The sequence below is a fragment of the Pleurodeles waltl genome, chromosome 3_1 (assembly GCF_031143425.1).
Source record: "Pleurodeles waltl isolate 20211129_DDA chromosome 3_1, aPleWal1.hap1.20221129, whole genome shotgun sequence".
NCBI classification, from domain to species: domain Eukaryota; kingdom Metazoa; phylum Chordata; class Amphibia; order Caudata; family Salamandridae; genus Pleurodeles; species Pleurodeles waltl.
Genome location: NC_090440.1, coordinates 677,095,050 through 677,120,276, shown reverse-complemented (window position 1 = coordinate 677,120,276; position 25,227 = coordinate 677,095,050). Strand labels below are relative to the sequence as shown.

At 44.9% G+C, this 25,227-nt stretch overlaps 1 protein-coding gene across 2 annotated transcripts in view; it reads right to left on the bottom strand.

The window, feature by feature from the left end:
- Positions 1-370: 370 nt before the first annotated feature.
- The window catches only part of LOC138284474 (protein phosphatase 1 regulatory subunit 12A-like), a 409,508-nt gene continuing 384,651 nt past the window's right edge, over positions 371-25,227 (bottom strand). For both annotated transcript variants that reach the window (XM_069223275.1, XM_069223274.1), the window contains exons 22-25: positions 5,847-5,951; positions 5,002-5,052; positions 4,110-4,160; positions 371-3,931 (exon numbers count right to left, since the gene is read on the bottom strand). In XM_069223275.1, coding sequence (XP_069079376.1) covers positions 3,845-3,931; positions 4,110-4,160; positions 5,002-5,052; positions 5,847-5,951 — 294 coding nt within the window. In that variant the 3' untranslated portion in view covers positions 371-3,844. The remainder of the gene's footprint in view (positions 3,932-4,109; positions 4,161-5,001; positions 5,053-5,846; positions 5,952-25,227) is intronic.

Below are 25,227 nucleotides of genomic sequence, written 5' to 3'. Positions count from 1 at the left end.
AATCCTGCCTATCGTTACAGGGTCAAAGTCTTACATCTTCGCAATCCTGTCTTCCTTTTGTGTTCTACTCTTCCCTCCCAGGGACATTATCCCTTCCATCTGTGATTTCATTTTATGTTTTAACCACATCACCACCCCTTTCTGTGATAACTCTTATCATTTATTTTTCCTTGCTTCTTTCTTTGACTTCATTGTGAGATTATAATAATGAAGCATTGTTTTACGCCACCTCTTTCATGTCACTGCTCAATGATGTAACATCATTGGCGCTTCCATAAGCGACCAGTTCTATGAAGTTGCACACTGATATCAAAAAGCTCAAACACATAAGGATTCACTGATCATGAAATAAACACATACTCTCAGGATGGTGATTTCAAATTTGTGCATTTCATAAATTAGAGACATTTTGTTCTTTGGAAAGTGGCAGTACATGGAACCGTGAGACCACGGTGAAAATAATATCAATACAAACACATCAAAACACTTTATAAATACATATTATACAACTGCTAAAAGCAAGTGCGAAACGGAGCTTTCCGAGTTAGTGCGTGCATGAGTGAGTGTGAGTGAATGTGATAGAGATGTTCCAAGGTGACTGTACTGGGGTTGGGAGGTGGTTGTAAAGCTAAAGGGAGAAGCAGGAGTCCAGACTTAAATAACATCACAAAAGAGGTCAAGAGGGTAACTGGAGGCCTTACTGTTTAGTCTCATCATGCTAAAACAATATGTGAGATTGCAGCTTCTGACAAGGCAATTTATGCACCTCTGCAGGAATGCACCATAGCAGAAGGTGAGGCAAGAATCAGCAATTATAACTGGAAGATACCATCATGAAGGCAAATCTGGGAAACGTGAAGGCAGGAGGGGCTGGAAAGACAAAGATATCGGATTGCCACGGAAGATGGAGGAGGAGGGGAATCACCAGGGTCTTAACTGAAGATTTAATTGCTACAAAGGACAGGGTGGTCTGAGATGGCAGGAAAAATTATCTGAGCATTCATATGGAATTTCTCTACAGGAGGGGAACGCAAAAGGCAAACAGCAGAATCAGCATAGGTCTCTGTCTTTCTTTAAGTGCGGGTGAGGAGTTGGACCAAATCAGAGGCTTGGATTGGATCTACTACAGCGGGTTGAAAAGTCACTACACGGTTTCGCAGGACTGTTTACACAAAGAAATATAATAGGGATCACTAGGATATATCACTACACGCAAGAGGGCTGGAATAGAAAGTTCTAAACGGGGTAATTACAGGACAAGTAAGTAGAAATCATCTCATAGCCATACCCTAGATGCCTCTGTAGGAAAGGAATTCTCTCACCCGGATCACAATATAGAAAGCATAACAGTTTATAAGTCAACTGTTACTATAGATGGAGCAATAGTCACAAATCTATTGGAGACATACCTTTGCAGAAAGAATAACTACAGAACCTTTACTGACATAACTGAAAACTGAAAGGGTAGAAATAACCTTTCTTCAAGGTAATACAACAATAGAGGATGGCAAAATGGCAACACAGCCATAGCTGTAGATTCCCATTGCAGGAGAAGGAAGACCAAAATCACTACACTTGTTTCTTGCTTATACCACCAAAGGAGAGAGAATCAAAAAACTCAGTCGGGTCTAAGAAATACCAGTACAAAAAAAGACATGAAACACGCAATTTCTAAAGTAGTCCGTAGCCGATCGTACTGCAGATGAATGTCATTCCAGCAGTTGCCACCAAGATTGTATTGGAATATGCCATTACAGAAAATAAAAGAACTGAACTTCAGTTAGAGTAATCCCAGTCCAGGAAGCTAGCACCTATGATCCATACCTGGAACACACTAAAAGAGAGATTGGGGTTGACAACCATTCCAAAAATGTGATTGTGAAATGTCACAGCAGAAGAAAACAGATTTAGCAATCACCACAGGTGTCCTTTGGCTATGCCACTTGTAGAAAAAAGGTTGATAATTAATTCCCAAGCTGTCCATTCAAGACGCAACCAGTGGTGCGAGAGAAAAAAGCAATTATTCAATTGGTTATTTTGATAAGTAATGGATTAGTTAATATTCTAACAAGTTCCGGAGTGAAGGCAGAATATCACCACAATGCACTTCAGAGTGATATCAACGGAGGACCTGGTATTCGCAAGACAGAGATCAAAGGAGCTAGCAGAGTTTCATATTTGAGGGGGGAATAAAGCAGAGGCAGAGGGTTGGAATTAACCAGAGACGGTGCGGAAGCAAAGTTAGCATAGATTTCATGGAATGTTTTGGGAATGTGGCGATCTGGAAAGGGAGGACATCTAAAGAAGAAAGCAAGCTATGGGTCCCGTTACTTCACAAACAATTCTCAGACACATGGTCAGTGTATCTCATTATCTTTTCTCTGGTAAGATGAATAGGGTTTTTGGGAGGCCAGAGATTCAGGCAACAATTTAGCTTGTCTACAGATGATACAAGTGAACACAAAAGGATGCACTCACAATTGTTTACCCTAAAAAACAGAGGTTGCTACATGGAGTAGGGTTGTTAGCTATTCCAGATATTTGACACTTGTTGTCCTGCTCAGGAGGAAAGGGAGGGGGTGGTAGGAGGGAGAAATCATAATGAGCCTCCATCAATAAGAGAGACTTGGGAAATGCCACAGTTCTATTTACATAACGGAAACTAAAGTTGCCAGAAACCCACAAGGGGGTATGGATCACACCTCACAAGTGTCATCATCTAAGTACAAGTACTCTGCCTACCCTTTTGTCCTGCAAATACCCTGTGCTTTCCCATCAACCAGTCTGAAAATAACGCTAGCATCCATTAAATAAGCATCTAACCAGATCATGGAGACCAACTGTTCTGTAACAGGGGTCGCAGCCCAAAGCCTTGACTCTAAGCCCTTGTTCAACACAGGCTAGCCCTTGTGGTTCTGGAAATTACTGGACTCTGGTTGGTAACCACACAATGTCACTTTCTGTCTGTGATTCAATCATGCAACCATGTGATGTCACTTCCTGTTTGTGAATCAACCGTGCATCAGAAAATCGTAAAGAGAAACTGTGGCAGTTTAAACAAACAGTTCGTTTTTGTCTTACATGGAGTGGCAAATGCTTAAATACGCTGAAATAAACAATCTTTTATCAACATTAAATTGTGCTCTTAAAGAAAAAAAAGAAAAACAACTTAGGGAATCACAGCATAGACACACCCAGAGTGCAGGATTCCCACAGTGCCCAGTGCTACCTCCACCCAGTGCTGAGAAATGCAGCAAGTCTCATGTGGACCACCCCTCTTCAATTACATGTCTTCAGGCGTTTCCCGCCCGTGGCCTCCGAGAAAGACTAGCCTCCAAGAAGGTGCTCTTTGGATGGCTGCTTGTGTTGTCCTCTGCTTCTGGCCTTCTGAAAGCGTGAGGAGGTCCTCATCGAAGCTTTTGTAGGCAGGGATTAAGATAAAGGAGAGACTGAAGAAGTTCCTCGAAATTAAAAAGTTTTAAAATTATGTTTTGGTCAGGGACCCGTCAGCTCACATCATTTTGAGGAGACCCAAGACCTCTCTTCTGGAGTCACCTGTTCCTATAGATTCACCCTCAGGCTTTTATGACACCCTGTGTTCAGGGTGCCCCCCCCCCGCCACCTCCCCCCCAGCATCAAACAGGCTCCTGAGGGCGAGTGAATGAAATACAGTGTCCAGAGTGGTCCAAGGGGAGATCTGCAGCAGAGACAAAGAGGATGAACAGCAAGGGGTCCATCAACAAGATCTCCAGCACACTAACCACCTTGAGCCAGCACCTCCAGAAGCCCCGACGACAGAGCCCATGGGGCTCCCTGGTGAGCCTCTTCACAAGCACTCTGGGAGCTACTTGGAAAGTTTGCTGATGACTCTGATCAGAGCGCCATTCTCGTCCTTCAATCGCTGGTTGTCAGCCTTCAGATCTGCCAGCACCTGGGGAAAAGAAACCGGTAGTACAACAGGCATTATTGACCATAAGGACAGAGGTGAAGAGCTTCAGGCTTCAATGAACACACGCTCCTCTCCCACCAACTGGTGTATCAAACCCTTCTCAAAACAACTAAAACAACTCACAAAAACACATCTATATTCCCTTCTGTTTATTTCCTACCTTTAATTCCTCCTGTAGCTCAGAAATTCTTCGCTCCAGGATTGCCTTCTCCTGTCAGTGAGGAAGAGAGACTGTGATTTTAAAAAAACATGAAGAAAGCTAGAAGTAAGAGTGCTGAGGAACGAGAAAGACGGAAGGACAAAGAGGAGACATGTAACTAGGAGTGGAAGGTCAAGAGAGACAAGGGAAAGTCAAGAAGAGAGAGAAAAGGGACAAAAGAGAAAAGACAAGGCAGAAAGAAAAGAGGGAGGTGAATGTATGTACGCATATGTTTTATTAACATAAAACACAGCGGCAGCTCCTCTGCCATGGCAGAGTGTCGTCCCCCCACAAGTAGCAGCTGCAATCCTTTAAAAACGAAACGATAATAAACTGTGTTTATTATTGTTTTGTTGTTAAAGGGGCAGGGCCTAGGGGGATATCAAGGGGGAGTGCCCCATGCACTCCCCTCTGCGCATTTGTGTTTGGCTGGCCGTCTCGGGCCAGCCAAACACACATGCGCACTGTGCTCTCTCCAACCCGGCACTGTGTTGCTGGGCTGGAGAGAGCATGCACAGGCTCCCATTCTGCCAGGGCACTCTGTCCAATCCTAATGCTGCTCTAAGCAGCGTCAGGATTGGTCGCAGAGAAGGCTGGGAGCCTATGCCTGCCTGCAGTGACCTGGAAAGAGGAGCAGCGTGGCAGCGGAGCAGGTAAGTTATTTCTTTTTTTTTTAATTAAATGTTTTTGGCCCACATCCCTCTTGCTGCCAAATCCCTTTACCGCCCAGCGAGCTGTGAATGATAAAATAGACCTCTCAAGCACAACCCAAACTGCCCATTCCCCAAGCTCTGAACTCCTACTTAGGATTCCTTTAATCACTTCCACCTGTTTAGTTCTCTCTTTCTCTCACCCTTTTCTCTGTGTCCAGCAGCACTGAGCGGTCCACCGTCCTCTCCTGTCTCTGAAAAATAAAATTAAACAAACAGCTGTTACAAATGACCCCCTCATCCTGGTAATGACGCAGTGCCCCACCATAAGACGCTTCAGAGTCAGTGGCCAACAACTCCTCAACATGCCAGTGCTTGACTACTTCTGGCTTTGCTTGCCATATCCCTCAACTTCACTTCACCTCAAAACCATGAACCCAGAGCACAGAACTCCCTAAAATGGCGACCTAGGACACCAGATTACACTCCAACCAATGGCTATAGATTAAAAAAAATAATAATCACAGATTCATGTATGAGGCAGAATAGACAAAACAGCTAGCTCACTTCAGGGGCTATAGAGAAGCAGGGTGTGCTAATAGGGATCCTCATAAGATCCAGAGAGCAAACTTAAATAATGGGCTTGAGAAACCAATAATCCACAGACAAGGTCAGTTCACTTTTGAGACAAATGAGATAGAAACAAGGGGGAATCAAGAGTGCCAGAGTCTGAAAACACAAACAGTGTGACAGGTTTCAGGACAGACAACTGAGACAGTGTCGCTAATGCGAAGCACCTAATACAATGTCAACCTAAAGACCAGAGTATGCTTTCAAAGGGCGAGTCCCATTACAGGAGTGTATTGTCCAATCTGCAGCCAATCACTACTAGAGTACAGAGACCGAGACCTGAGATATGGGCAGTCTACTATCCCCACGAAGCATAATCAGAACATGGGCATGTCCAAGCTAGCAAAGAAACTGCACCTTTTAGCCCAACTGTACGTGAACCAGCTCTGGCTTTCTGATACAGAAAGCCCACTTGTACCTGATTGGCCTTTTCCAGCTCAACCTTAGTTTGCGTCACTAAGCTCTGCATTTCCTGGAGTTGTAGACGAATCCTTCCATTATCCTTCATCAAGTCTTCATATAGCTGCGAAAAGAATGGATGTTGGTGAGAAGGGACCCAGAGTAAGAAACTCACCATTCAAAGGTCAAGGTGATCATCTTGATACACACTGATAAGACAACCAAAGTAGCCACTCTTGCTGTTCAACCAGTGAATCGAAGCCTAGACATTCTTTCTAATAAAAAACCTCAACATTATCCAATTACCCCACTGGTTCTTTGCCACTCTTCTGTGCTCTTGACTTTCATTCTTGAATGTTTCTCTGCCTTTTTCATTCAATCCTTGCCATCTTTTGGCTTTTTTTAGTCTTAAGCTCCTTTGTCCCCTTTAAAAAAAAAACAAATTGCTCACAAGTGCTCTTACCGCCTCTTTTCCTTCATTTATTTCCACTTTTTTGCTCTCCTTTAAGTACTTCTCCCCCTGCTGGGGTATTTCCTGACTCCTCTTATGCACCTTGCTTCCTTCCCACCACTCACTTAGCCTGGCCCTTTGAACCAAAGCCCATCCCCTTCCCTTCTTACTTAATGGTGACAGCAGCGCTGAAGTGTCAAAGGCAAGCCTGTCTCCAACCGCCAGTGTCCCAGCAGTAACCAGTACCAGGACCTCCTCCGACCCATAGCCATTACTCCTCTGCTTCCGTCGGGTTCAGTGGTTACCACAGACAGCCCCACCCAGTACAAGGTTATAATACAGGAACTGTGTGACAGACCGAGAAGAGGACTCACCACCATCTTCAAAGAACAAATTCAGTGCTCCACTACCTCACCTAGCACCAACAGTACAATGGAGCATCTGATTTTCAAACTCAATGAACACCTCCAACACTACTGCGCGGTACCTTGGTCTAACAACCCCCTGGACCTAAACCAACTTTGGAAGCAAAATCAAGGACTTTGTCACCTCCCTTAATACTAAACTGCAGCAACTCAGTCCTCCTGGAGGATCCCACCCAAAACACAGCCAACCTTCTAGAAGACCTGACAAACTTTGGACTCACCCAGCAAGCGGAAGGCCCCTCGCACGTCATAAAACACCTACTCGACCCAATCTTCACCCATTTCAGCAAAATCACAGGGGACATACCCACACCCGTCACCTCATACAACCATGCCCTCATCCACTAAAACATACCCATTCCTTACCACGGCACAAATGCCATTACCAAACCCTCACAAAAGGATTGGAACAAAGCATTTGAAGAATACTGGATCTCAACCTCCCCAGATCTAGCAACAATAATCGTTCCATCCTCCCTGGGAGCAACAGAAGCATCACGAAAACCACAAAGGAAATCTTCACCATTATGAAAGATTTCACCTCTCCCACAGCAAACACTGCCAGCAACACTCCCACACAAGACCTCTGCCGCCAGCTATCCCTCTTGTTCAGCAGCAAGAGCACCAGCATGTACAACAACTTCAAGCCTTAACACCCATCCACCCTCAGAGCCTCCCTGCCCTCACTTCTAATGCCCAAAGGACCACCTTGACCACTTGGCCCACCATCACCATTCAAGAAACTGCAGCAGCCATGGGCACCATACACTCTCAAGAATCTTCAGACTTTTGCCATCATCATGTATTCACTAATGGTCTGTGCTTTATGATCTCAGCCCTCACACATTAATGACTTGATCAACTCAGCCAACTTCTGGGATTCAGTTTCCCTCTCCTAAAGAAATCCTCAGCAAACCCTAAAACACTAGCAAACTACTGGCCCACCTTACTACTATTCTTTCTGGCAAAAGTCTTGGAGAATATTATGATCAAACATCAAGCTACCCACCATAACAAAAACAACTGCATCAACACCATCAAATCTGGCTTCAGACCTAACCACAGAACTGAGACCATCCTCATCCCCGACACAAACTATATCAGACTGACCATGGACAGAGGAGACACTGCTGCCCTTATCCTTCTGAATTTATGCACGTCTTCAATACGATCTCCAACCCTGTCGCATTTAACGCCAAACAGATGCCGGTATTAGGGGTCAGCGCTCCGCTAGATCACTCTTACCTCATAGGCCACATCCAGTCAACAGCCAGATTAATTTCACATTGGTCACTGCCAAATTCATCTGCAGAGTACCACAAGGATTCTCATTCAGTCCCATGCTGTGCAACAACTACATGATGCTAGCAGCATCATTCGCACCCATATAATCAATATTATACTCTAAGTAACAGCAGATTCCTCACACCTATAGAATATTCTACAGAGCCAGATTGGATTCAGAGATTTTTCATTAATGCTCATAGTATGATGTGGCTCTGTGGTAACTATATATCACCCCAGAAGTGATTGATTGGAGTTGTATGTAAGCATCAGTTTCTTAATTGTTCTCCTTCTGTATCCTAGGAAGCTGAGCACTTCTAAGAAATTTAAGGTAACAGTATGCTAAAATCTAACTTAGGACTGTATTGTGATGTTTAGGTGTCCACTCCACAGAAAAGGAGGTGTGAGGAAAGTGAGGAATCTGAAGATAGAAAAGAATATTCACCAGAAAAGTGTTACTGAAGATAAGTAACTTGTTCTTTTGATGGATACTTCTAAGTGGAAATTCCACACCTTTGGAAGAAATACCACAGAACTATCTCCCATTCGAGAGTCTCAGAAGTGTACTCAGATTAAGAAGTCCTGCAGGACAGAGCAGGCAAAATGACCCTGTCGTCAAACCTGGCTGCTATGGCAGTAATGTTCTGTGAAAGTGTGTACACAGACACACTTTTGCAGCCTGATATATATTATTCGGAACCAACACCCCTCTTTGCAATGCTGTGGTAGCGGCCTTGGCCATTGCAGGCCTTCCAGGGGTTCTTTAGTAGGCACACTTAGCAGATTTTAACACAGAGGACTCATCTTCAACACAGTCCTCTTTGGCACTGCCTTGGCATTCTTGGTGCCAGTGAACCCCACAAAGAGCTGATCATCTACATAATAGTCTTTCAGATCCATTTAGCAACTCAAAGTCCTCTGAGCTTCTCCTCCTCGTTTCAGGGATCTAGCAGAATAAAAACAGTTGGCAAGGAAACCGACTAACTGACAAGGAAGGCATCCCAGGTACACATCACCAACTTGTCCGGGAAGAAAGTGGTATACGGAGGTTGCACAAAGAGCACCTGTAGATTTTTTTGTTAGCAGAAGTAATGGTAATAAGAAAGACTGTCTTGATCATCAGAAGTCATAGCAAACAACTGTGTATAGGCTAGAATAATGTGCAGATAAGGAACATTGGGATTAGATTTAGATCCCACTCATTTCTGTTTGGAGGGAACATGTGCATCAAGCCCCTCTAAAAAGTATCACAACTGGTGATTTAAAAAGAGAGGGGGCTGGTCATAGGTCCGGTGTACCTTGACGTTTGTCAGAACCTGAGGTAGTGATTAGAATGCATACAGGAGACCCATGTCCCACCACAGATGGAATGCATCTCCAACTGCCTTTTAGGGGGAAAACACCAGTCCACAGATGCTTTGAAACTGTATGTTCTTGATGGTGGCAAACAGAACTAGCCAGGGCACACCTCACTGATCAAAGATGCCACCTCAACATGAAAATACAACTCAAGGCCCTCCAGACAAAATTTGCTTATCTGTTCTGGTGTTCAGGGACCCTGCAAGGTGAATAGCAACCAGAAAGGTCTTCTGATGGTCCTGCTACCTCCAGAGATGCAGATTCTCCTAGCACAGAATCAAGGGCAATACAACACCTTGATAATATAATATAATACACTGTTCCAAAACTGGTGAGAAGGAAAAGGGAAGAAGTCCTGATAATCAGGAGCACAAGTCCTCACACACCACATTTGGTGTCATGCTTCATCATAGGACAGCTCCTCGTCAGGCCGGCACAGTTGGAGTTGCCGGTAAAGTGGTATGCTGTTTCTCCAACAGTCACAGAAACGTACACATCCTTACGTGGGACATTTTCTCCGAACATCAGCTGTTTTATTATAAAAACACTTCTCTGTCCCATACACGTTAGAGGGAGATTCTAGCCAGATGACCACTTCTGCATGCTAATTGCCTTTGCTACAGCTACTTGCTTAGACTACCGGATCCTTGGCCTACTTGGGGATGGTGTCTTTCTAGACAACAGGCTTCCTTGCTCAGGTATGGGGTATGATGTCTTCCTTGGTGAAAACCTGAAGGGCGCAATAGGGCTTATCACGCTGTGCTCTAACATAGCTTAGATAGGAACCACATACATTACGCATAATGACTGTATGGTTGGACTGTTCTTGTGTTTCACTCTTCTTGTCACCATTTTGCTTCCAGTGTGTTTTATCATCCTAGCTATTGCAATGCATGCCATTTTATCTAAGATACAGTTAATTCAATAAACCTTATTGAACCATTCTCTGCCTCTGCTTGTCTTTGCATATGTGAGACTAATGTACCTAAGAGAAAATGAGATATGATCGACCACAGTACCCCTGAGGATTCATTTCTATCATGCGCCCAATTGCCGCAATCATCCCTGCTCCTGGGCAGCCGGAAAACCTGGATTAGGCTGACAGTTGTCACATTGTGTGGGACTGGACTCAGTTCCCCACATTTCAGGCGATTTTGCCGCCCGAATCCAGTAGCCTCAATATGATAATGAGGGCCTGCGCAACAGCGCCTTAGTTATTTCATAATGTGACAAAGGATTTAAGTGAGCTGATAAAGGTTTTGGGGCCAGAAACAGGCACTGCACCTGGATCCGGAACCAGTAGAGCTTATACTGATGGAACTGGCATTAAACCTGGGGCCAGAGTATAAAACTGGGCGAGCCACGGCATGGGACTGCCGACAGAGATCCAACTGAGGGACACTGCTGCTCCTTGGTGCCCAAAGGCAACTTGGATGGAGCAAGAAGAATTTGAAAAGGTGTCAGCATGGCCTTCTCAATGATGCTATCTACTGCCTGACTGGAGATGCCCCCTGGAATTTGGGGCACACAAGAAACAGGGCTTAACTAGGAACCGACATTGGGACCAAGAATCGTCCTGCGACTTGGAATGGAGCCTCTGTTTTGAACACAACCTTATGCATGGCAATATACAACTTTACCTCCCAATCCATGACTGCCTGTTGGTGTATGCAGTTGTACTTATTACACGTCTTTAACTTGTGACCTGAGCTCAAACATAACAGGGGGACATCATGCTGGTCCATCACTGACATCAGTTTCCTAGTGTCACGGAATAGCTTGAATTGTGTTGTTTTTGGGGGAGACATGTCCCTGGTACAGTGTCGCTGAACCAAAATTGCAAGGTTGAGAGTGGAGTTCCAGATCTGGAAGGAACAACGTCAGCATGGATGGTTTGCACTCATATGCGGCTCTGTTTTGTCGCTTCCAGACTGTTATGAAGTTACTGTGAATCCATATGACGCCACCTTAAGGCACATGGAGAGTACTGTTGAAACAATATCTTGATTCAAATATTTGAAATTCCAAAATAAGCAAGCAGCTACATTTGTGGAAAAGGGCAGGGTCTCCTGGTACCGACACAACTTATAGATATTATACTTTTGCCAAACTTCAAACTTGAACTTAAAAGAACATCCCAAAGAACAATTTTCCTGAAGACAGGGTAGCACAACGCAAAAGCACTCTGAAAACGGACTGAGCATACAATACGAGGATATAAGTAGCAGAGAGACTGGGCTTAGGAACACAATGCATGAAACGCTAACAGGGCTCGGAAACAATCCTTGGACGTGAGAAATAAAGTTTGAGCTTGAAAGTAATGCAAGAACATTTGAACAGTTTCTATTACCCAGGGGAGGTAGATGGGGATTTGGGCAGACAGAAAGGAGCAATGGATACTTTGGAAGACTTGGTTTCAAGATAATGTGCAAATTAATGAATGCTCAAACCCAATTCACTCTGGAGTATACATTACTACCAGAGACCTTCACCTACTTCCATCCTTTACTTATATGCAGAAACATTTCACAACATTCACCATGCAAAAACTCCTTATCAATAAGACTTGATGGCCCCCATTCTTTCGTAAAACCATTTGACATTCTTCTAACGGAATTATACCGCAATTGCTACCTCTGGCAATGTCAGGATCAGTTCTATGATGGATCCAAAACTTCCTTTTCAGCCACAGACAACAAGCTCAGTTCAGTCAATGGACTCTTCGTCACTTTAGGTGTCTTGAAAGTCGCTCAAAGGTCACACTTACCCTGTTCTACAGCATACATGTGTGCTCTCTAACACCAGTCCTAGAGAAATATAAGACTCTACGATCTATTATAATATACATCATCGCAAGCTGAAAAACAGGTCGTTACACTAGGCCAATAGGATCATCTTTCTTGGTCCAGTGAAAGAAAATAGCCTCTTATGTCAAGGTAGAGCCATAAACGAACTCCTTGTATAGGGTAAAAGAGAAAACAATACACTACCTTTCTATTGGCCACCAAGTTTATGTATGCCATCACCTCCTGGTTCTCATTAATGAATAGCTCTTCTCTGTGGCCTATAGCAATATGGTGGTCAAGATTATCAACACTCTCCATCATGAATGAGGTAAACTGCTCCAAAGGTCGAAGACGGTGAAAAATGAACAGTTGCAATATGCCAAGCTGGATACTACAGTCAATGATGACAACTTCCAAACCTAACCAAACGAGGAGGAGATGCCTTGGGTTTACGATTACAAGGTTGGGAAAAGCACTGAAATCAAGCATAAGGGTGGAGCCTAACTATGTGCATTTAAGGAAGTGCCTGAAAACAGAACTGATCCGTCTCACCAACACCTGATCTACAGTAAATAGGGGACCGTCACTGATAAATACTTGGCTGGATCCACCATCTACCAACCAGATTGCAACTTTTCACCCATATCCTAACGTGCACATTCTAGCACATCCACGGCAATCATAAAAAACAAAGCACACCACTGAGTGCTCTATAAAACCCTGAAATAAATGCCACCAGCATCAGGACGTTTTCTGAAATCAAGCAGTCTTTACATTATTTAGTCTTGAATCTTGAACAACCCTCTGTAATTGAAAAGAAATATAACTGAAATGCTCCTTTTAGAAGGATATGGCTGCCTCAGTTTCTACCAACTGCTACAGTACTGCCCTTCTTTGGAACTGTGATAGCTTTTAACACACAGTAAACTGCCCAGGATCATTCTGTGAGACCGAATGAGACTAGATTACTACATTCCAAATTTGCTATTTCGACAAAGCCTTTTCTCTCTCATTGTTGGGCAGAAATGTTAGTCTGGGGGGCACCTAACAATTGTAATGTGCTCAATGTGATTTTCTGCATCATCTGGCCCCTATGTGGCTTTTGTGACTCACCTTGTAAAAGAAAAAAACGTGCACCTGTTTTTATCCACAAAGAAACCTTTTCACTGTTATCCCGTTTGCTTGTTTAAATCAAGCTCTAAACATTGTGTGTCTTGCACAAGTTTGTATTCAGGCGCTCCCAAGTTTATGTAAAAGCAAAACTGCCCACTACTTACTGAGTCAAAGATGAGTAGCTAAATATCCACCAATAGTGGACCACTGCAAGTCGCCCTGGAGTGGGAACCAGGATAAAATGATTTGCACCCTTATGGATGCCATCACCTTTAACTGTTAATTGTCTATTTTGGATAGAACATTTTCTTTGTAAATATTTAGTAGAACAAGATGTAATTCCCGAAAAAAGTCGACGAGAACTGAGATTTTATGATGCTTTCACAGCTCCTTATTTAGGGCTAAAATTCCCTTTACGCCAATAGCATATTAATGATGTCAGTCGTGGTGAAAAATAAATAACAAAGACACATTTTCTTCATCTTCAGCTTAGCAAATATCAAAAGGTAGGTAAACAGTATTATTTTGTGGATCACATTTGCTATTTTAAATTCTCTAGAGTGGTGCACTGTTAACTTGTTTACAGGGATAAGAGATTTCAAGGACACCCGAGGCACATTGATTTCCTTTGAGGGCAACACGTTTTCATGTCTCTTTTGTCTGACGTGCAAATAGACCTGCGTTTAGAAAGAACGAAGCGTGCCTGTGGACCTCGCTAGAGCTCGAAACACACCAGGCCCAAAAGCACTAGAGAAGTTCCACGAGATGGAGCAGCTCCCTACAAAACTCCGCCTGAAGGAGGAGGCATGGGTAAGAGCGGGCTCTTCGCGCTCTAGCTCCCTGCAGCGAGTCACTGTCTTCCACTGAGGCCCTCTTAACAGTTCATTTAGCCCCCATCCATGAGCTCTTTGTTAGCCACCCTCCACGTGGTGCTGGAGGCCGTTTTAGTTTGCCCCGACTGACCCTTGCTACTCCGAGACAGACAGTCGCTGTTTGTCACAGCCTTATTGCTTCTGTACTAGATTACAGAAAAAAATACATGTTGATGTCTCGGATGGGAATGAATACATTCACAAGTACCTGTCTGCTCGCATCTAACACTTCCATTTTCCACCACCAGCGAAGCCATGTACTGGTCCATGCTAACTGAAGGAAGCAGAAGTGACAGGTGGTGCTCGGAAAATGGAAGGAAGGAGTGCAGTCAGAGGATGGTTTTTAGCAATAAGGTGGACCAGCCTGAGCGTGGTGGGGTTCACCTTGTGTCAGCTGGTCAGATAGTGGGGTTTGTGAACTCACCCGATACAGAAATCACATTCTATGTGACTTCTTACACTGCCCAGGCTGTGGCCCTGCCGAAGCATCTCTCGCATCCTAGTCAAAGTATGGGAGCACACTCCTCCCACATATACCTACAAGAACCTTCATGGCAATCCAACAATTTTTAACTAGTAAGGTAATGCACATAGAGGAAAGATAAAACTGAACATATAAGCTAGCAAAATAGCTCAGCGAGTTAAGGTATCTGCCATGTATGTAAGTACTTGACACCCCTCTCCTACTCTGGTATCCATGTGTTTTCATTGGGTACCACAACTATCCCAAGTATAGGGAACTGTACCTGGAGGGACAGGCTATGGAAGAGCAAATTCTCCAACCCGCAAAGCTGCTTTGCAAAAGCACAGTGTGCAAACAGCTGTAGAAATCTGGTTGGTTACTCTAATGCAGGTAAACATCCATTCTTCCTCTGGAGCCCTGCACCAAGCATACAGTGCTTAATTTGTAACTAAAAATGTGCCAGTGCCCAAAGCCGCCCTCACAAACACACGGCTATGGCAATTAAATGTGCGAACACGGAATACTGAGGCAGCGTAATCCTAAAGCCATCTCTGGCCTCTTCAGTCCATTTAAAGAAACTCCCTGCCCCTTCACCTCACTCCTACAGCTTTCTGCTTTCTCCCATTGTGACGCTTTTTTGTTTTAAACTTCCTTAGTCTTTCCCAGTCTCACATGTACCCACCTTTTCTCCTTATCTTTCCTCCCATATCAACCCAAAAAAATCTCGAGATGAGGTGCACATGGTATCCGTAGAACAAGGCCATATCTAGGTTGTCATATTTTCAGTGTTCACATTGTGTATACTTCAGTGGTGCTTTCTCAGTGTTTTTCAAACCTTTTGAAATCAGTGCTTTTTCACCTGCCTAACCCCCAGAATAGACATGAACTGTTTTTTCAGTGTTTACAGGACAAGTTCTGTTTTGTGGGGAGTGTTATAAAGTACTTATTTAATTTAAAGGAACAGTAATGCAGGTTATGTACAGTCTTACCATTTGCAATGTATCCAATGGACTTATGCTAGACTGTTTTACGCACAGAAAGTCAGTGTATTATACTATAACTCACATCTAATTACCATCTGACAAGTCATTACCTTTCACTCTCATGACTGCCTATTATGACAGGACTATTAATGAGGTTAAAAAGTGGTGTATTCAAATGATTTAATAAACGAATTCCTGAACACAGCTGGGCGTTATTCACCCATGCCTTAGTTAATATTATGACATCATAGAAGTAGTTAACCCTGCCAACAGCATAGTACTATGTGAAGCCTTTAACATTTTAAATTATAACAGATTAATTTGTAACCCCACATTCTAAGGCACTTGAAACATGATTCTTTATGCATGGTCAACTCTGCATTTCCTCACTCTTTTCCTGACTACTTTAAAATGAGGCTGACATTGTGTGGACATTCATAGCTGCCAAGTGTCCTCATAGCATATGTTTCACTTTAAGTCAGTCTTGGCCTTTTAACAGACATCACATTGTGTTCTGGGACTTTTAATGGTGCAGTTAACATTTGTTGGAAAATGGGTTATTGGTAGGGCAGGTAGGTACCTACACCTAGCAACAAGCCACAAACCTCCACATAAGTACAGTTAGGTCTCAGTAAATTAATCCCAGCTCTACCCTTGGTAGCTTGGCATCGAGCGTCAAGGCTTAACTTAGGAGACAAAGTGTAAAGCATTCAAATATCACAAAACAGTAATTAAATAAAACACAGGAAACAGTTTAAAAATCCAAAACCAATTTATAAAAATACCTTATATTTTTATCTTTAAAATGACACAAAAACGATTAAAATCGGTTCAGGGGAACCGGAGATATGAATTTTTAAAGTATTATTATTTTCTAGCGCTTAGAAACAAAAAGCGCCAATCGGGTCATCTGGTTGCACCAGGACCGGGGCAAAGTCAAACTTTCAGGCCGACCGCGATGGAGCCCTGCTCGGCTACAAGTCGCGGGAGGCCTCGGTTAAAAAGTTACCTTCTGACTTAGTCTCTTTTTTGATGTTTTTCTTCCCCGGGACGAACCTGCCAGTTGGATCCGACCTCCTGGAGCCCTTGTCCGGATACGCGAAGTCGGTTTCCTCGGTGGTGATTTTTACCTTCGGACTTAGTCGTTTTTTCGAGATGAAAATCCTTCGACCGGGGTAAACCTGGATCTTGATCCGACGTCCGTGGAGCCCTTCTCGGATACGATGGCTGGAAGGTCCCGGTCAACTTTTTACGTTCGGACTTAGTCTCTTTTTTGGATGTTTTTCTTTACCGGGACGAATCACGAAGTCAGGCCGGGTCGCGGTTGAGGCAAGCCGGCTAGAATTTCCGCGTCGGGTCGGTCACTTTATGGAGCTTTTTTTCAAAAATTCTCCAATCTTTTCCAAACTTCTGGGGCTTCACCCAGATGTTCTTTTAAGGTTCTTTTGGGGTCCACAGCTCACCCCAAGGGTCCAGAAGTTCTGTGATGGTCCTTGGGGGTGCGGACTTCAACTCCCAGAATGCACCTGGCGCAAACTCCTTTTTGGCCACTGGGCAGTGGTCAGCTGGTCGCTTCTTTCAGGAGTTGGTGCAGGGGACTCTGGTTAGCAATTTTTCACCTGTAGCAAACAGGGAGTCCCTCCTTGAACCAGTTGAAGCCAGGCAAAGTCCTTCTTGTGGTGAAGCCCAAGTGTGCAGCTGGTGCAGTCTTTCTGAGTGCAGGGTCCAGGTGCAGGCCAGGGGTCCAGCAGGGCAGTCCTTCTTCTTCTTTAGTTCCTTTCTTGTTGAATTCTGGAGGGGATCTGAGGCGTGGGTGCAGGTCTGCCAGTTTTATCCTTGCTCCTGGGTGAAAAGCAGGGGGGCCCTGGTTCTCCAATCAGGGACAGGGTCGTCCCCCTGTGATGACCACTTCCTGGGAAGTGTGGCAAAAATCCATCCCAGAAGGCAACAGTCTCTAAAAATCCAAAATGGATGAATCTGATTTTTGGAGGAGAGATCTGGCTGAGCCCACCCACTGGTGTGGCTAAAAATCATAAACACACCCCTCTCCTGCCCTCTCCTAATCTAATCAAGGGGGCACCTAGCTGTCTGGGGTTGCAGGATGTGGGGGTGTTGCTGGGTGCTCCAGATGTCCTTCTCTGCCTTTGAAGACCAGTTTGGCAGCCCTCCCCCTTCCTGCCTCACCATCTGCTGAGGGGAGATTCTCTCCCCCAAGCACATTCCTTTGTGTGAAGCCAGGCCACTTCACACCTCATTAAAGTAGCCTGGCAGAAGCTGCTGCAGGCTGGCCAATCAGAGCACAGCAGCAAAAACAATGCAGAGCTGAAATTGGCAACTTTTTAGGTAAAGTCTAAACTTTTTACCTGCACTAGTTATATTAAATCCCACAACTGGAAGTTGTGGGATTTATTATAACAATCAATTTGATACCAAATTCTTGGTATGTAACATTTAAGGAGACTTTAAAATTTAAAATAAAGTCTGCCCATTCTAGCCTATGAAGGCCATTTACTTCAATGAGGGAAAAACGAATTTGGCTGTTTTTACCTCACCAGGGCTTATAAATCTCTTTTTATAAAGTCCCTGCTTATAGTTACAAGGCACCCAGCCCTAGGGGCACATAGGGCACACCTTAGGGGTGACTTATATGTAAAAATAAGGTAGTTTAAGACTTTGGAAGTACCTTTAATTCCAAAGTCGAATTTGCATATAACTTTAATTTAAAAGCAGCCAGCAAGGCAGGCTTGCTTTTAAAATGACACTGGGCACCTCAGCAATGCACCTAGGTGTGCACCACCTATGCTGTGGTCCCTAAACCTACATGCCCTACCATATACTAGGGACTTATAGGTAGGTTAACTTAGCCAATTATAATTAGCCTAATTTGCATATCCATTTTACACAGAGCACAGGCCCTGGGACTGGTTAGCAGTACCCAGGGCACCATCAGAGTCAGGAAAACACCAGCATAAAGTGGAAAATGGGGGCAAAAAGTTATGGGGCCTCTGCAATCAGCCCCAGTTTCTCTCACAACCCCCCCCAGCCCACACGCCCAGGAGACTCAGCCCAACCCTGGGAGAGTCTTCCTGGCTTGTTAGGCGAGGAAGACAGTGAAGAAAACTGGCTGTCCCTTTGCAGGGCCTACTCTGCCTTACATCCCCCTGTCAGGGTCACTCCCTCTGGGTAGTGAAGCCATCCCAACAGTAAAAGGACCCAACTCAAACTGAAACTTCCCTCTAGGGGGGTCTTCCTCCTCTCTCTCTGCCAACTTGGGTAGTGAGGTGCCCACCTCCCCTACTCCAAACTTTGCTAGGGCAACACCTAGCTTACCCAAAGAGGTCACCCAACACTTGAGCAACCCCACCATGACCAATAGGGTCAGGGGGCCTACTTTGCTATTGGCCCTGGGGTCTGCCTCCCAGGCCAAGTACAGTGCTGCCAGGAAGGCTAGCACCCAGCAGATGCTACTGACAGCTGTCAGTACCCAGAACCACACCCTAAGCTCTCCACTGACAGGTGGCTGAGCTGCTTTAAGGGCAACTTTGGGGTCCTGGCACCCCTCTTGCTGTCTAGAGAGGGGGGCTACCACCTCTTGTGGTAGACACCCTCCTTCCACTCTCTCTTCTGTCAGTGCAGGGGCAACACCCTGCATCTGGACAGCTGCCTGACTACTCAGGACTTCCTTGGGGTCAGGGGAGGCCTCACCAGGGCCAACTCTGGGCTCCCCCCTACTGGGGTAGAAGGCCTTTGGCTCCCTGGAACTCTCTTTAAGAGTGGCCTACCCTTCCTTTTCTTCTTTCCTTTTCTTGGGGACCCCTGTCTCCTAACTGTAGGGACTGACTCCCCAGGACTTTGGGTTGGGGGGGCGCCCTGGGCGACCACCCCATCTGTGACCAGACTCACCTCTGGGAGGTCATTGCCCAGGATACAATCTAGGGGAAGGTCAGCACTGACTACCACCCTAATCCAGTCAAGGATACCCTCCCTCTCTAGGGGCACTATGGCTACAGGTTTGGAGGTGACCTCCCCTGTGGCTATCCTGACTTTCTTTGTCTTTCCTGGGACATACATGTCTGGGGTCACTAACCGGTCACTCACTATAGTGTGACTGGCACCGGTGTCTCTCAGGCCAGTGGTAGGGATCCCATTCACTTGAATGTGGTGGAAGTGCCTACTCCCACCCTCAGGGATCACCAGCTTACCATCTGGTCCTGTCTCCCAGCACAATGCTAGGAGGACTTCATCATCTGAGGAATCCTCCTCTATGGCTACACTGGACAGCCCAGTGCTAACCACCTTCCTTGGACAGGCTGCATCTCCTCTGAAGTGACCTGTCTGCTGACAGTCAAAGCAAGCCCTACTGTCCAAGAGCTTTTTTAACCCTGGGTCTCCCTGTCTCTGCTTGTCAGAGTGGGAGTGGGATTTACTCTCCTCCTTCTTAGGGTTCTGGGGTACAGAGGGAGTCTCTGTGGTAGGCTTACCACCTCCCTCCTTAGGTTTTTGGGGACCTGTCCCCCCCTTCTTGGAGTCTCCCCCCTGGGACTTGACAACCACCCTGGTTCTCAACCACTCATCAGCTGCCTCCCCTAGCTCTCTAGGGTTGGTCAGCTTAGAGTCCACTAGATGCTGGCGTAACCTTTCTTGGATACAATTGGTCAAGATGTGCTCTCCCATGATCAGATTGTATAACCCCTCATAAGTATTTACTTTGTTGCCAATAATCCAGCCCTCTAGTGCCTTTAGTGAGGTGTCCACAAAGTCAACCCAAGACTGGGTACTGACCTTCTGGGTGTCCCTGAACTTCATTCTATATTGCTCTGGGGTCAGACCAAACTTCTTGGCTAAGCACCTCTTCATACTAGGGTATGAATCTGCCTCCTCCCCCCTTAAGGTCAGAAGCCTATCCCTCCCTGAGTTGGGGACCAACTCCCACAAAAGGGAACCCCAGTATTGAGGCCTAACCCTTCTCATTTGGAGTGCCCTCTCAAAGGCCCCTAGCCACTTATCTATGTCATCCCCCTCTACATAGGCAGGAACCACCCCTTTGGGTAATCTGGGGCAAACTCCCCCACCCATGGACACCTCAGCTTCTTTATCGCTGCTTCCATCTCTTTTCTCTTTGTATGCCCACTTTTTCTTTTCTAGGGCCAGCTTCTCTGCTTCCAAAGCTATGTATGCTAGCTGGGCCTCCAGCTCTCTTTCTCTGATGGATGGGTTCTCTCCTCCTGAAAGGACCCCCTTCCTACCACTAGCTTTGGGTCTGCCCCTAGTGACTGTATCCACTGAGGACCGTTCCTCCTCTTCCTCACTTGGGGTCTGATGCCTTCCCTCCCCTGAGTGGTTAGAGTTAGCATCTTCCTCTTTTTCTTCCTCCTCTGGAGCTTCCTCTGTCTCTACCTCTTGGGCCTCAGCCCATGCTGTCAGGGATTTAATCAGGATTTGCTTCCTGAGATCAGGGGTTGCAGGCAACCCCCTCTCAATACACAACCCCCTAAGCTGGACTACTGTCAGTGTGGGTAGGCTAGCCAGATCAAGCTCCATGGTTCCCTAGTTTTGTGTCAACAAAAACTTTTTGCAAAAATTGGAAACAAGAATTTAGAAAAATTACAAAAATTCAATAATTGAAATTAATCCAAATTAATTTTAAAAAAATTAAAATTAAAAATTAAAAACAATTTTTGCACTAGGACAATTTAAAGGATTTTTAATTTGTTTTATCTAAAACTGTAACGTGATATTGAACACAAGTACAGGATCCCGTCGCTGCTTCCAATTATGTTGGAAAATGGGTTATTGGTAGGGCAGGTAGGTACCTACACCTAGCAACAAGCCACAAACCTCCACATAAGTACAGTTAGGTCTCAGTAAATTAATCCCAGCTCTACCCTTGGTAGCTTGGCATCGAGCGTCAAGGCTTAACTTAGGAGACAAAGTGTAAAGCATTCAAATATCACAAAACAGCAATTAAATAAAACACAGGAAACAGTTTAAAAATCCAAAACCAATTTATAAAAATACCTTATATTTTTATCTTTAAAATGACACAAAAACGATTAAAATCGGTTCAGGGGAACCGGAGATATGAATTTTTAAAGTATTATTATTTTCTAGCGCTTAGAAACAAAAAGCGCCAATCGGGTCATCTGGTTGCACCAGGACCGGGGCAAAGTCAAACTTTCAGGCCGACCGCGATGGAGCCCTGCTCGGCTACAAGTCGCGGGAGGCCTCGGTTAAAAAGTTACCTTCTGACTTAGTCTCTTTTTTGATGTTTTTCTTCCCCGGGACGAACCTGCCAGTTGGATCCGACCTCCTGGAGCCCTTGTCCGGATACGCGAAGTCGGTTTCCTCGGTGGTGATTTTTACCTTCGGACTTAGTCGTTTTTTCGAGATGAAAATCCTTCGACCGGGGTAAACCTGGATCTTGATCCGACGTCCGTGGAGCCCTTCTCGGATACGATGGCTGGAAGGTCCCGGTCAACTTTTTACGTTCGGACTTAGTCTCTTTTTTGGATGTTTTTCTTTACCGGGACGAATCACGAAGTCAGGCCGGGTCGCGGTTGAGGCAAGCCGGCTAGAATTTCCGCGTCGGGTCGGTCACTTTATGGAGCTTTTTTTCAAAAATTCTCCAATCTTTTCCAAACTTCTGGGGCTTCACCCAGATGTTCTTTTAAGGTTCTTTTGGGGTCCACAGCTCACCCCAAGGGTCCAGAAGTTCTGTGATGGTCCTTGGGGGTGCGGACTTCAACTCCCAGAATGCACCTGGCGCAAACTCCTTTTTGGCCACTGGGCAGTGGTCAGCTGGTCGCTTCTTTCAGGAGTTGGTGCAGGGGACTCTGGTTAGCAATTTTTCACCTGTAGCAAACAGGGAGTCCCTCCTTGAACCAGTTGAAGCCCCAGGCAAAGTCCTTCTTGTGGTGAAGCCCAAGTGTGCAGCTGGTGCAGTCTTTCTGAGTGCAGGGTCCAGGTGCAGGCCAGGGGTCCAGCAGGGCAGTCCTTCTTCTTCTTTAGTTCCTTTCTTGTTGAATTCTGGAGGGGATCTGAGGCGTGGGTGCAGGTCTGCCAGTTTTATCCTTGCTCCTGGGTGAAAAGCAGGGGGGCCCTGGTTCTCCAATCAGGGACAGGGTCGTCCCCCTGTGATGACCACTTCCTGGGAAGTGTGGCAAAAATCCATCCCAGAAGGCAACAGTCTCTAAAAATCCAAAATGGATGAATCTGATTTTTGGAGGAGAGATCTGGCTGAGCCCACCCACTGGTGTGGCTAAAAATCATAAACACACCCCTCTCCTAATCTAATCAAGGGGGCACCTAGCTGTCTGGGGTTGCAGGATGTGGGGGTGTTGCTGCGTGCTCCAGATGTCCTTCTCTGCCTTTGAAGACCAGTTTGGCAGCCCTCCCCCTTCCTGCCTCACCATCTGCTGAGGGGAGATTCTCTCCCCCAAGAACATTCCTTTGTGTGAAGCCAGGCCACTTCACACCTCATTAAAGTAGCCTGGCAGAAGCTGCTGCAGGCTGGCCAATCAGAGCACAGCAGCAAAAACAATGCAGAGCTGAAATTGGCAACTTTTTAGGTAAAGTCTAAACTTTTTACCTGCACTAGTTATATTAAATCCCACAACTGGAAGTTGTGGGATTTATTATAACAATCAATTTGATACCAAATTCTTGGTATGTAACATTTAAGGAGACTTTAAAATTTAAAATAAAGTCTGCCCATTCTAGCCTATGAAGGCCATTTACTTCAATGAGGGAAAAACGAATGTGGCTGTTTTTACCTCACCAGGGCTTATAAATCTCTTTTTATAAAGTCCCTGCTTATAGTTACAAGGCACCCAGCCCTAGGGGCACATAGGGCACACCTTAGGGGTGACTTATATGTAAAAATAAGGTAGTTTAAGACTTTGGAAGTACCTTTAATTCCAAAGTCGAATTTGCATATAACTTTAATTTAAAAGCAGCCAGCAAGGCAGGCTTGCTTTTAAAATGACACTGGGCACCTCAGCAATGCACCTAGGTGTGCACCACCTATGCTGTGGTCCCTAAACCTACATGCCCTACCATATACTAGGGACTTATAGGTAGGTTAACTTAGCCAATTATAATTAGCCTAATTTGCATATCCATTTTACACAGAGCACAGGCCCTGGGACTGGTTAGCAGTACCCAGGGCACCATCAGAGTCAGGAAAACACCAGCATAAAGTGGAAAATGGGGGCAAAAAGTTATGGGGCCTCTGCAATCAGCCCCAGTTTCTCACAACATTGTAACCATGGGCACCAAAACCCCCAGCAATAAAATGCAATTAGGTAAAAAGAAAAGAAGTATTAGCTCAAGATATCACAGGTAACGTTGTGGCAACCTTGCAGCTATTAAATTCGTTGCTATGTGGAACTTCTTGTGTCATGTTTTCACCACTATCTCATGTGCATGTTGACAGCACAGGTACCTGTTTCTATAACCTGCACTGGCAGTTTAAAGCCCGGGGTGTTTGGCAGCTCACCTTCAATGAATACTGACTCTTTAGAGAAAGGGGCTGATGAATCAAAGGGTTTTATGTATTCTTTCTTTAGGTAAAAGTAATACCTATTGGCCAATATTCTTATCTTATAAGTCAGCCATTCCATAGATCAGTGCAATAATTAAACATTATCAAAAGATCAAAAATGATTTTAATGATCCAAGATTCTCTACAATATATAAAATAATTAAAGCAAGCCTAAAACTTGCTTCTTAACCTTCCACCTCTAATTCAAGCACACATAACTGGATGTGTTCTGGAACACCTGAAAGAAAACCATTGTTTTAGTGATATCCCTAACAATAAAGCTCAAGCTGAATAAACTTGAACCAGTCTGTCTTGTTGCTACCTTGTATTACAAGGTTACACTGTGTTGACCTAATAAGGGAGGAATGAAAATGACTAATTCTCTCCCACTTTCCTTTCTTTCTGGTGGTTCGGGTGTTTATCAGTGTTTATATATTTACACTGATGGTCACTGTTTCCCTTTTGGTGGGATTTTGTCAGTTAATAAAGGGCTTAACTTAAAACATGATAGCCTAGCTATAACTGATCAAATAATCTACTATGTTAACACACATAATGAAAATATCTGGGGCTGCTGTACGATGTAGCACAAAGAAATCACACCCTTATTGCACATTTGATTCTGCCATCCTGTACCAGGCATGCAACCTCACTAATCTTTTCCTTGGCACCTGCAGGTACCCAGTAGCAATCAAGAAACTTTGAAGATATAGCTACAGCAGCAGTACACGAGTAGAGGAAATTAAATGCTCCTCCTAAAGAAATATATGTTCGTTCTGCAGGTCAAAGCCCAGGTTCAGGAAGGTCTAGCACTGGGTCAGATAATGATGGTGGCAGCCTTATTCAACACCCAGAAGCTACACGAATGAGCCCTGAAGTGCTATAGCAAAACACTTTATTTAATTAAACCTGTCTTTCTTAGACCACCCAATTCATATTTATCTCAGTGCAAGGCTGCTGTACAGTGCACACAAATAAATACTTTAAACCCCTTCAAGTAAACAACAGTGAAAACATTCTCTGCAGACAGTTCGCAGACAGTCAATGGTGTGCTCCGCCTGCTCTACACCTGCATTAAAACCATGCAATTGAATTGCCACAATGTGTTTTGTTGCACAGTCT